The following is a 14,008-nucleotide window of genomic DNA, read 5'->3' on the forward strand; positions in this document are numbered from 1 at the left end:
ACCCATGCCACGGTCTACATCCTGCCAGAACTATGGCAACCAGGCAACAACAGGGCCAGTGTGGAACCAAGGCTCAGAGGTTGGTGAAGGAAAGACAAAAGGAGGAGGAGGAAGAACAGAGAATGAGGTTGGATGAACCAAGAGAGGAGGGATATATTGAGAGGCGGAATGAGAAGGAGAAAAAATAAGGACAAGGAGATGAAGGAAAAGAGAAAAGAGGAGCAGCAAGATGAGGAGGGAGGACGAGAAGAAAAAGGAGTTATGCACACCCACCTGTAGATGACGGCTCCATCATACACCGAGTCATTGAGGTGGACAGGCTGGCCCTCCAGACTCATCTGTTCTCCTGCTGGGGCGTTGTAGGACACCAGACCATCTGACATAGAGAGAGAGAGAGAGAGACTGCATTAGCCCACTGAGCTAAAGCCTAGGCAGCGAGTTTGCCCAACTCTGTCTACCTATGGCTCAGAGTAAGGAGCTCCTCCTCCTATCCCTTTCTCCTCTCCATCTATCTTACCAAGCCACTCACAGCCGTAGAGCTCTACCCTCATGCAGACGTTCATGGAGTGGTCTGAGACGGGCATGAACCTCACGAAGCGGGCGATGATCGGAGGCTCCAGGTCCTTCAGCACAATGTCATATGCATTCCTGTTTCCCTCTATCACCTACAGCCATGTCACACACAGATATTAATCAATCAACCAATTAGTCTAATTAATAAGAAATAAATCACACATTACAGTTCCCCTTAACCACCGAGAGTGACGTCACAAATCACCAATATTACCATTATCAATGTATTAACATTTTATATTCCTTTCCTCCTTGTCCATCATTAATCATGTAAATCAATAACCAATAACTGCTTGATTACCTGTTTGCCCTGCCTGTTCCTCCAGGAAATCCAGCGGCTGCCATCACGGCTATATTTAATCTTGTACATCTGGGCGAACTCGTTGCCGATGCCCCCTGCGTGGCGGCCCTGGGTTCCCACCAGGGTGATGAAGTGGAGGGAACGCAGGTCTATCTGGAGGAACTCCTTTAGACTGTCTGGTTCAACCGTTATCTCTGGACACCACGCACCATCACCCTCCTCAAAGTCTAATCTGAGGGTGGGAGATAAAGGGGTGGAGAGGATGGGACAGAGAGGAGGGGGTGGAGAGGGTGGGAGAGAGAGGAGGGGGTGGAAAGAGGAGGAGAGAGGGCAGGAGAGGGAGAGAACAGGAATAAAAAGGAGAGTAGAGAGAAAGGGAGGTGGTGAACACAGAGAGAAAGGGAGGAGGGAACAGAGAGAGAGAGAGATGGAGGGAAAGCGAAGATAAAAGGGAGAGAGAGGTCAGTGGAAAGTGAGTGTGGTGGGTGGATGTCAGTTCATACAGTCTGTTAAACAAACACATTTGTCGTAAATTAATGTGAAAGTGTTCATGTAGGGTTGAGCTGGCAGGGGAGAGGGGAGGCTAGGCCAGAATAAAACTATGCTGTCCAGAACAGAACCTAGATTACATCATTATTCAAAAAAATGAGAGCAGGCCACCCATTCTCCAACAAGCACACATGCACACGCACACACAATCACTCTCTCTCTGTTTCTTATTTTTTTCTCTCGCTCTTTCCAGGCTTAACCATGTGTTTTTTTACACACAGAGAGCAGAAACTGATACCCAGTTAACTGAAAACACATACACAATCTTGAAAACTGTTTGTGAGTGTATATTAATGTGCATGAGTGTTTGTGTGTGTAGTTGTGGGGGAGCCTGCATGTGTCCAGTCCACAATCGAAATTGAGAGGTATTTATGGATGTATATGTGTGTTTGTGTGTGTCATTGGCGGCCGGTGCCACTTAAAAGATGAGGGAGGATGATTATTGTTGTTATGAGCATGGCCTTATTTCTATTACAGCATAATGGATGACTGTCATTCATATTCCATTCACCCAGATCAATGTAACATCAATAGGTTTAGGCTACTACATGATACTCAAATTTTCCCTATACCCATTGTCGTGTCTTTGGCATCATTAAACTTCTTATGGCTTGAGGGCGCTATTTTCACGTCCGGATGAAAAGTGTGCCCAAAGTATACTGCCTGCTACTCAGGCCCTGAAGCTAGGATGTGCATATAATTGGTAGATTTGGATAGAAAACACTAAGGTTTCTAAAACTGTTTGAATGATGTCTGTGAGTATAACAGAACTTATTTGGCAGGCGAAACCCCGAGGACAAACCATCCAGGATTTAGTTTTTTAGGTCACTCTCTTTTCAATGGGTTTCATTGAGAATCCATAATTCTAAGGCAGTTGCTTGCAGTTCCTATCGCTTCCACTGGATGTCAACAGTCTTTAGAAATTGGTTGATGTTTTTCCTTTGTGTAATGAAGAAGTAGCCCTGTTCAGAATGAGGCTCGAGGGAAGTGTACTGTTTGATAGAAGCGCGTGACCTGAAAAGCACTCTCCACTTTGTTTTCCTCCGGTATTGAACGCAGTTTATCCTGTCTTAAATTTGATCGATTATTTACGTTAAAAAATACCTGAAGTTGTATTAGGAAAGTTGTTTGATATGTTTGGACAAAGATTACAGGTAACTTGAGATATTTTGTAGTCATGTTGCGCGAGTTGGAACCAGTGTTTTTCTGGATCAAATGCGCTAAATAAATGGACATTTTGGATATATAACGACGGAATTAATCGAACAAAAGGACCATTTGTGATGTTTATGGGACATATTGGAGTGCCAACAGAAGAAGCTCGTCAAAGGTAAGGCATGAATTATATCGTTATTTCTGAGTTTTGTGTCGTGCCTGGTGGGATGAAATATGATTGTCTGTGTTGTTTGATGGGGTGCTGTCCTCACATAATATTATTGTTTGCTTTCGCCGTGAAGCCTTTTTGAAATCTGACACTGTGGCTAGATAAACAAGAATTTCAGCTTTAATTTGGCGTATTGCACTTGTGAATGTATGAAAGTTCAATATTTTTAATAATATTCTTTGAATTTGGCGCTCTGCCATTTCACCGGCTGTTGTCAAATCGATCCTGTTAACGGGATTTGAGCCATAAGTTTTAAAGTGAAGACTGTTATTTTATCAAATCAATTCTCTGTAATTATTATTACATGATTAAACTAATCATGTAAATGTAATTAACTACGAAGTTGGGGCACCAAGGAAAAAGTTAGTCTCATTCCAAACATCGTAAATTGTTGGTTATCTGCACAAACCCAGCCTTCACTATGAATCATCTATACACCAATTGCCTTAATCATTTATTTACTAACTAAATAATCACAGAAATGCATAAACAAACAAACAGTAGATATGGTTACAAGGAAATGATAGGGGAGGTTCCCTAGTGGGCTAAGCCGATATGATGGCTTGGTGAACAAACGGAAGTTGGTGTGGACTGAGAAGGGCGGGAAAGACAAAAAGGAGTCACTACACAGTTGATAATTATATTAATTGAAATGCCAACCCTTTGCACATGAACACTCACTCATTTGGGAATAATTGCAATCAATATATATTTACGCTCAGTGTGTCGTCGTGATCTCTGTTGGAATTGTCCGTCTTTCTGTCGGAGAGTCCGTCCGAGTGTCTTTCTCTCTGCTTCCCTGAAGTCTTTTGTGGTTAGAATGGATACTTCAGAGTACCATTCAGAAATGTTCTCATAAAATATTTGTTTCAGCAGTTGTCGGTCTTCGCATCCCAGGTTGACATAATTTCTAGCTGCAGACTAGTAATTAGTATCTAAGATTTACTTTTATTCTGTCGGGATCGATAAGGCTCAGAGTTGAACCATTTCCCGCATGTAGCCAATGCTCCACGTGGTATGGTTAGGAATTCAACAACCATTACAACCTTAGCTTAAACTGAGATTTTTGTGGTCTCTACTCAAACCTTTGACCCCTCAGCTGACCGAGGTATGCATGGTCTGAAGAGGATTTCTTCAGGAGTTTTTTTTTATTCGTAACAGTAGAAAAGGGCTGTTCTATGACGCCAGATCATGTCTGTGCTCATGGGGGCGGGCCAATGTGTCACGACTTCTACCGAAGTCGGTTCCTCTCCTTGTTTGGGCGGCGTTCGGCGGTCGATGTCACCGGTCTTCTAGCCATCGCCGATCCACCTTTCGTTTTCCATTTGTTTTGTCTTGTTTTCCCACACACCTGGTATTCATTCTCTCATTACATGTCATGTATTTAACCCTCTGTTCCCCCCATGTCTGTGTGTGTAATTGTTTATTGTTGAGGTTGGCACGCTTCCGGCTGGTTTGCGCCGGGTTTATTTTATTACCCGTGCTTTGTGGCAGCCTGTACTTTGTACTTGTGTTTTTGTACTTTGTGCTGCTTCACTGGTTCGTTGGGCATGTGTTTTGTGACGCAGTTGCGTTCTGTGCATATGATTGCCTTAGTAAAGTGCTTTGTCCACTCATCTCTGCTCTCCTGCGCCTGACTTCGATGCACCAGCTACACTCACCTCTTGACACAATGACTTAGTTAAACTTTAAAGGGAATACAATTCTCTTTCATTGTAGGTTTAACATCACCTAACATCATTTCACAAATAGTTTCATCTTTACTCTTTCATTTTATACAAGAATTAGATGCAAACCCCATAATTGAGAATTGTACATATTTAGAGATATAGTCATGTGTGTTTCCTGTCCTCTCTGAGGTCACCAAATGAAACACACTCATCATACCCGTCCCTTAGGTGTCCACGGACCATTCCCACAAGTGGACATTTTGTATCAAATCCTAATTTTGGTGATTTATGAGTACGCCATGTGAAATCCTTTGTTCTCTCTATGTCTCTTTCTGCATGGCCAGGGGGAGAGAGTCTCCTTGAGGAATTTACGACCGAAGATAACAAAACCTGGGTGTAGGAGAGAGAGAGGGGGAAGCCACTAGCTAAACCCAAAAAGGGCCACGTCATGACACCATCATGAGGTTGCTACAACCTAGCCTATGAATGAAAGTTTACAATGTAGCTGGGTGCACAGGTAGAGTGTAATCAAGGTGACAGACCGTGACACATTCAATACCGCCTTGCACACTCTTGCCTGCATCTATACGATATTGGGAGTAATCATTAGTCCAACTGTTGAAAATGTGAATTTCTATTGGACAAATTCAGTTTTTTTTTTTTATCCCTGCTTCTTTCCGTTACCATCTATGTGCTCTCCTCCTCTCACCTTGTCTCTTCGCTTGTAGACTTGTGCACAACACATCAGCTGTCTGTAACCAGGCAAAAAATACCTTTCCAAACAAACCCTCATATCATGACCGCTACACACATCCTACATCGTTGTCACATCATAGTAAACATAGCTACTAGAACTAACTCATTAGTAAACCCGCTACAATCATGCAGTACAGTGTACTGTCAGAAAGCAGATTAGCAGTTACACCGGTGGGCCGGTGGCAATGAATTAATAAAACCAAAAGCTTACCTTGACTTGGAAGAGTTCTAGTGTTGGATAGCCATTGCCTGCTAGCTAACATAGCATACCTCTCTTTTTGAGCCAGGTGTTTGAGTAGGCTAAACTAGCTAGCTGCATATGCTAGCTAAGTGAAAGTAAAAAAAAAAAAAAATACAACCAAATAAAGTTAGCGCTCTCTCTCTTGCTTCTCCTTAATTTAGGAAGAAATTAATTTGTTCAAAACTGTTCAAGTATTATCTTTCTCTCTCTTTGAGTCAACTACTCACCACATTTTATACACTGCACTGCTAGCTAGCTTTAGTTTATGCTTTCAGTAATAGATTAATTATCTGATCTTTTGATTGGGTGGACAGCATGTCAGTTCATACTGCAAGAGCTCTGATAGGTTGGAGGACGTCCTCCGGAAGTTGACAATTACTGTGCAAGTCTATAGAAAGGGGTGAGAACCATGAGCCTCCTAGGTTTTATATTGAGGTCAATGTACCTAGAGGAAGACAGAAGCTAGCTGTCCTCCAGCTACACCATGGTGTTACCCTACAGAGTGCTGTTGAGGATACTGTAGACCTTCGATGCAAAACAGTGTATTTTAATCAGTTATTTGGTGATGTGAATATATTTAGCATAGTCTTATCTTAAAAGGATAACTTTAATGTTTCACTATTTTATTTGTATGAAATTCACTGAGGAGGATGGTCCTCCCCTTCCTCCTCTGAGGAGCCTCCACTGTGGGTGGTTGTGTGTGTGTGTGTGTCCGCGCACGTGTGTGTGTACAGTACCTGCCGTATCTAGCAGCTGTAGACTCAGACCACTGACTGGAGGCTGAGATGTCTTCATCCTGAATCTGTCCTCCGGACATCCCCAGAGGGTACCGACACACACCTACAACACAACTCAGCTTTTAGTACAAGCACACATGTGCGCACCCATGCAAATACACACATATATGCAAAGCATATACAGTTGAAGTCAGACGTTTACATACACCTTAGCGAAATACATTTAAACTCAGTTTCACAATTCCTGACATTTAAATTCCCTGTCTTTGGTCAGTTAGGATCACCACTTTATTTTAAGAATGTGAAATGTCAGAATAATAGTAGAGAGAATGATTTATTTCAGCTTTTATTTCTTTCATCACATTCCCAGTGGGTTCAGAAGCTTACATACACTCAATTAGTATTTGGTAGCATTGTCTTTACATTTTTTAACTTGGGTCAAACGTTTCGGGTTGCCTTCCACAAGCTTCCCACAATAAGTTGGGTGAGTTTTGGCCCATTCCTCCTGACAGAGCTGGTGTAGCTGAGTCAGGTTTCTAGGCCTCCTTACTCGCACATGCTTTTTTAGTTCTGCCCACAGATTTTCTATAGGATTGAGGTCAGGGCTTTGTGATGGCCACTCCAATACCTTGACTTTGTTGTCCTTAAGCCATTTTGCCACAACTTTGGAAGTTTGCTTGGGGTCATTGTCCATTTGAAAGACACATTTGTGACCAAGATTTAACTTCCCGACTGATGTCTTAAGATGTTGCTTCAATATATCCACATAATTTTCCTTTGTCTTGATGCCATCTATTTTGTGAAGAGCACCAGTCCCTCCTGCAGCAAAGCACCCCCACAACATGATGCTGCCACCCCCGTCCTTCACGGTTGGGATGGTGTTCTTCAGCTTGCAAGACTCCCCCTTTTTCCTCCAAACATAACGATGGTCATTATGACCAAACAGTTCTATTTTTGTTTCATCAGACTAGAAGACATTTCTCCAAAAAGTACGATCTTTGTCCCTATGTGCAGTTTCAAACCAGTCTGGCTTTTTTATGGTGGTTATAGAGCAGTGGCTTCTTCCTTGCTGAGTGGCCTTTCAGGTTATGCCGATATAGGACTCGTTTTACTGTGGATATAGATACTTTTGTACCTGTTTCCTCCAGCATCTTCACAAGGTCCTTTGCTGTTGTTCTGGGATTGATTTGCACTTTTCGCACCAAAGTACGTTAATCTCTAGGAGACAGAACGCGTCTCCTTCCTGAGCGGTATGACAGCTGCGTGGTCCCATGGTGTTTATACTTGCGTATTATTGTTTGTACAGATAAACGTGGTACTTTCAGGCGCTTGGAAATTGCTCCCAAGGATGAACCAGACTTCTGGAGGTCTTACATTTTTTTTCTGAGGTCTTGGCTGATTTGATTTTCCCATGATGTCAAGCAAAGAGGCACTGAGTTTGAAGGTAGGCCTCGAAAGACATCCAGAAGTACACCTCCAATTTACTCAAATGATGTCAATTAGCCTATCAGAAGCTTCTAAATACATTTTCTGGAATTTTCCAAGCTGTTTAAAGGCACAGTCAACTTAGTGTATGTAAACGTCTGACCCACTGGAATTGTGATCAAGTGAATTATACATTAAATAATTTGTCTGTAAACAATTGTTGAAAAAATGACTTGTGTCATGCACAAAGTAGATGTCCTAACCTACTTGCCAAAACTATGGATTGTTAACAAGAAACTTGTGGAGTGGTTGAAAAACGAGTTTCAATGACTCCAACCTAAGTGTATGTAGACTTCTGACTTCATCTGTAAGCCAGGAATCATCTACTAGATTCAGCTGCGGGGCAATTTCTTTGGTCGGGGTGCCAGAACATAATTACAAATCATTTGTTGACTGCAAATTGACCGCAAGAAGCCCAAACAGATATAATATTTGACTAAAACATATTCATTTCAAACCTTGCTTACATTTGCATATGATCACGTCTCTCTATTATGCATAGAAATACTTGGGAACAGATTTCCCAAATGAAAATCACTTGGAGCTGATTTCCTGGTGTTTTTACAGTTTATGTCCAACAATGAAAATGTAACCCCTCAAAAAAACGTTATTTGGGGAGCCAAATAAAACCACACACGGCCAAATTCGGCCCGCGGGCCGCAGGTTGGGAAACCCTAATGTAGGCAATAGCTCAAGAAATGTTCAGGTCTGGACCAACTCCTCTACACCAAGGTGTGTGGTAGTAACTCTTACAGGCTGACTACACTGCTAGCATCGTGTGCGCGAGCGTTGCAAAATACATTAAGAAATCTATATTATTCAATTATTGCACCCACACTGCTCGGGCGCGCCAACGAGCGTCTGCGTTGCCAAGGGCTAAAATAGAAGTCAGTTCTATTTGTGACGTAGATTGCACTGCAAGTCCTGCCTCTCCCATCTCCTCATTGGTTTATAGAAGCAGGTACCCACATGCCATCTCCTCATTGGTTATACCCACGTGGGTGACTGAAAGACGAACGAGGTCGTGGCGGTAATGCACCTAATTTATGAAAGTTGCCAATCGCAATATAAAGTCAAGAGAAGAAAAAGCCTGGAAGGAGGAGAGATGGCTAGAAACAATTCGGTTGACCGTTTTATGTGTGGATTAATTGTTGGAGTAGAGGACCTTGTGCATTTCAGGTAAAATAACAACCCAATGTTTATATCCCAGGACAAATTATCTAGCAACAGCAAGCTAGCTAAATTGGCCAAATTAGCTATCAACTGCAAGCTAACTAGCTAAATTGACATAAATGTTTAATGCTTTTCGACCTGTCCCCAAATGAATGTAATTGGTTCAGAGTTTATGTTGATATTTTAACCTGCGTGTCGTGATCGCGTTTGGTGTGGGGGGACAAAGTACATTTATGCACGATGGCGCACGCACACACGCACACAGCCGGTTTGGGTTCCGTGTTACTGGTGGGAGTGCTGAGCTCTGACAAACACAGTCTGTATTGACCAGGCTTATCTGTCTAATCACAGACATACACCCGCCTACTACTTTCTTCTACAATAAAAAAAACGTTATGTTTTGTCTTGCTCATTCACCGTCTGAATGGCACACATACACAGTCTGTGTCTCAATTGTCTGAAGGTTTTATAATAATTGTTTAACCTGTCTCCTCCCCTTCATATACACTGATTGAAGTGGATTTAACAAGTGACATCAATAAGGGATCATAGCTTTCACCTGGTTAGTCTGTCATGAAAAGATGTATACTCAGTGTAGATGGTATCTATTCACTTTTACAAGCCTGAAATAGAATATCCTTTACTTTTGTTGCTGTTTCTAGGAGTAAAAATAAAAGGTGATTTTCCATCAATATTATCCCAGCAGGGCTGGGTGTATATGGAATATTAATTGAGGTTTATAATCACTGCTTCAACTGTCTTCTCTACTCAGTAGAAAACTGATGTTAACAATTAACTTGAATACAACCCAACCAATGTCTTAGCTGATTATGCAGAACATTTCAGAAAACTGTATAGATGTACAGTGTGGGTTTACAGTGTGTGTGTGTGGATGTACAGTGTGGGCGCACAGGGTTGACTGGTTAGTAGGAGAGGCAGAGGAAATGCAAGGGGACACTTGGTGAGAGAGAGAGTGTTTCTGTGTATACTGTAGTGTACAGTATGATGGATGGTCACAGGGAGTAGAGGAGGTGGTGCAGGCCAGGGGGACTCTCCCTTCAGCATGGCCCCTCAGCTCAGCTCTGTCTGAGACACAGGAAAGTCTTTGTGAAACTGCCAGAAACAGCACACAGAACACACAACGCTCAAGGCCCTTTCTGTCCTCCCTCGCTTTTTTATCCTTTCTTTCTGTCCTCCCTCTGTTTTCCAAATATTTGCTTAAAAGTCAAGATGGGGAAACCTTGCCGAGTTCATCCTGGCAGCGACGGTGAGATTCAATCCAGAAAGAGATCAGTCCCAAAACAAAAAAATATTCCTAATATGAGACTGCCTTCTCCTCTGCAGATCCCCGATCCTCCCTTCCATCCTCCCCTTCCGTTATCTTCCCCTGTCCTCCTCCATCCCTTCCCGCCCTCATGCCATAATCATCACACACTTCTCATATTTCCAGTCTATTAGTGGTAATCTTGGTAATATAATTGCAATCAAATGTGATAACATCTGCAATTCCTCCAATAATAATGTCCGTTTTGATTCATGTGTTGTATTTGGAAACATTTAATTGGCTCTCCAGGCAGTTCAGATACTCGATCCTGGCCCCCCAGGTTTGGGAAACCCTTCCATAAGTGAGAAAAACATCCATAATAATTGTACTGCAGTTTACTCACCTCCGGTAAAATAATAATGTTTCAAATGAAATCACGATGCAGATTATAGTACATTTGATAATTTTTCACAGATCTGTGCTCTTTTGAGTGATGAAAATATTTCTCTAATGAGTGGTGGAGGTTGGGCTAGTTGACCATGGTATTTCACCACTGGTCTGAGTGAACGAAGAGAAACATGAGTCCATTCAAATACAGGTGTCCACTGCAAACAGAGGCAGGGAGAAAGAGAACCAGAGAGAGAAAGAGAGAAATAGGGGAAGACGAGGCCTGAATTTGCATGCATTGATAGTTTATTGATTTCAGACTAGAGTAACTGAAAAATCACATTATTTACATGTATTATTACTTAATATTGCGTGAATGAAGCTCATGATATTATTGTCACAGCAGGACACAAATTCAACAGAATGAAACTGAACTAAAACATTTATCTGGGATTCACTTGGTGAAAATAAGCAAACTGATCCATAATAATGTAATGTTCCATCAACTACAGCCAGACAGATCCAATGGCTCAGCCCACAGACAATAGAGAAGGCTGAGAAAGTGTTTGACATTTCCTGGGATGTAGTTGGTGAAAATAAGAGTCATTACCAGTGGCTAAGGCAGACTCCATCCTAAACTAAAGCATGGAACAGAGGAGGAGGGGGAGAGCGAGAGAGAGAGCTAGACGAACTCTGTAACGTCACCATTGGCTAATACACTCTTACAGGTCACATGGACGCTCACAGCATGCACACACCGATCCAGCTCCGAGTGGCTTCTTTCCCTCTCTCACCACTTATTTTTTTCTATGTGTCCTGGCCAGTGAAAGGCAGGCTTGTTCCATAGTGTTTGCTGTCTAACCACAGGCTCCAAGCACATGCACCCCCCCCCAGTCATCAATTCTGATATTATAGTCAATTTAGTTTGTGACCGTCTCGTGTAAACTCTCATAACCTTTCTATTGTATTACTATGAGAGCAGTATCACAAAGGCTCAAGATAGCCTAAAACAACTGGACAACCTGACCTTGGTGGGAGTTGATGATATATTGTGTGTGTGTGCATGCAGAGGATCCAGCTATCCCACTGGAGTCTGTGGTTAAGGCATTCCAGACATTCTGACAGCAGGAATGTACATTGAAAGGGGCTTGCTATGTGTATTTGCTGGGATTGTTGTTGACCACTTAGAAGTGGTGGAGTGCAGAGTACTAATGGATTGGAACATGGCCAAAGTTAATTTAAATTCATTCAACAAAATGTTCTAAATCCAAAATATGCCCCATTGTGGGACAATCATTTTGAAGACAAGTGAGGGAGAAATCATCATTATTTCCATATTTCAAATCCTCTAGACTAGACAAAGACTTCCTAAACGCAAGAGAATGGATGAGGGAATTGTGTGTCTGTCCAATAAGCTATATCTTTATGTCCCTTGTCACTCAACAGATTTGCTATGAGTCTTGTTGACTCCACCACAGGTCTTACTGTGTCTAACTACCATTCTGTTGCATGGATGAAGAAAAATAAATATCAGAATGCAGGAAATTTGCATGGCTGCATTTAGTAGCACTGAGAGGCAAGGTGATGCCAACTTTCCCCTTTTTAAAATCCTTGAACAGTGCTGTTATACCATCTCTGTCTTTCCTATTTCCACTCTGAGTGGGCGACAAGCTTTTCGCTGTAGACTGGGAGCCATATAGAGACTCTGGAATAAGGCTTTAGTAGAGATAGATGGAGGAGAAATAGAGAGGGACTATAAGGCTGGAGTAGAGATGGAGCAAGAGAGAAAAACTATATAAGGCTGGACTATAAATCGAGTAATAGAGATAGGTGAAAGCTGGATACTGTCAAGATGATCCACTCTGCTGTATATCTGGTAAACCAGATCAGAGACTTCTATCAACAGTCATAACGAGATGTAGAGAGGCCTGAAAACAACCACAGCACCCACCACTGCCCTGTCCCTTTGGAGAGAACACCCTCTTCTTAAAACCTTCTCTCTCGCTCAGCCTGCCATTATAGCAACATGCTAGTCTTAAAGATCAGCCACATTGTAGGCTGTAAAATACACACATGAATGGAGAGAAGGGCATGTCAAGTGTGTGTGTCACTCCACTGAAAAATATTTTAAAGTTGTTATGTATGATCATGAAAGTCCACGAAAACGAATTGTCATTTCTCTGCACCAAGCCACAGAAAAATACAAGTTTACAGCATATGAAATAGAGGTCGACCGATTAATCGGAATGGCCGATTAATTAGGGTCGATTTCAAGTTTTCATAATAATCGGAAATTGGTATTTTTGGACGCCGATTTGGCCGATTATTATTATTATTTTTTTTTACATTTATTTTTATTATTATTATTATTATTATTATTTTTTTAACTAGGCAAGTCAGTTAAGAACACATTCTTATTTTCAATGACGGCCTAGGAACGGTGGGTTGACTGCCTTGTTCAGGGGCAGAAGGACAGATTTTTACCTTGTCAGCTCGGGGATTCAATCTTGCAACCTTACGGTTAACTAGTCCAACGCTCTAACCACCTGCTTTACATTGCACTCCACGAAGAGCCTGCCTGTTACCCGAATGCAGTCAGAAGCCAAGGTAAGTTGCTAGCTAGCATTAAACTTATAAAAAAATCAATCAATCAATCATAATCACTAGTTAACTACACATGGTTGATGATATTACTAGTTTATCTAGCCTGTCCTGCGTTGCATATAATCGCTTAGGTACACGTTGCTCCAACCATAAACATCAATGCCTTTCTTAAAATCAATACACAAGTATATATTTTTAAACCTGCATATTTAGTTAATATTGCCTGCTAACATGAATTTCTTTTAACTTGGGAAAATGTGTCACTTCTCTTGCAACAGAGTCAGGGTATATGCAGAAGTTTGGGCCGCCTGGCTCGTTGCGAACTGAAGACTATTTCTTCCTAACAAAGACAGCCGACTTTGCCAAACGGGGGATGATTTAACAAAAGCACATTTGCGAAAAAAGCACAATCGTTGCACGACTGTACCTGACCATAAACATCAATGCCTTTCTTAGAATCAATACACAGAAGTATATATTTTTAAACCTGCATATTTAGCTAAAAGAAATCCAGGTTAGCAGGCAATATTAACCAGGTGAAACTGTGTCATTTCTCTTGCGTTCATTGCACACAGAGTCAGGGTATATGCAACAGTTTGGGCCGCCTGGCTCATTGCGAACTAATTTGCTATAATTTTACGTAATTATGACATAACATTGAAGGTTGCGCAATGTAACAGGAATATTTAGACTTAGGGATGCCACCCGTTAGATAAAATACGGAACGGGTTCCGTATTTCACTGAAAGGAAAAACATTTTGTTTTCAAGATGATAGTTTCCGGATTCGACCATATTAATGACCAAAGGCTCGTATTTCTGTGTGTTATTATGTTATAATTAAGTCTATGATTTGATAGAGCAGTCTGACTGAGCGGTGGTAGGC

General features: G+C 41.8%; 1 protein-coding gene across 4 annotated transcripts in view; it reads right to left on the reverse strand.

The window, feature by feature from the left end:
• The window catches only part of LOC106560289 (discoidin domain-containing receptor 2), a 50,071-nt gene that overhangs the window by 10,468 nt on the left and 25,595 nt on the right, over positions 1-14,008 (reverse strand). For all 4 annotated transcript variants that reach the window (XM_045687695.1, XM_014123040.2, XM_014123041.2 and 1 more), the window contains exons 3-6: positions 6,212-6,314; positions 875-1,106; positions 518-665; positions 274-376 (exon numbers count right to left, since the gene is read on the reverse strand). In XM_045687695.1, coding sequence (XP_045543651.1) covers positions 274-376; positions 518-665; positions 875-1,106; positions 6,212-6,314 — 586 coding nt within the window. The remainder of the gene's footprint in view (positions 1-273; positions 377-517; positions 666-874; positions 1,107-6,211; positions 6,315-14,008) is intronic.

This window comes from Salmo salar, chromosome ssa10 (genome assembly GCF_905237065.1).
Source record: "Salmo salar chromosome ssa10, Ssal_v3.1, whole genome shotgun sequence".
NCBI lineage: Eukaryota > Metazoa > Chordata > Actinopteri > Salmoniformes > Salmonidae > Salmo > Salmo salar.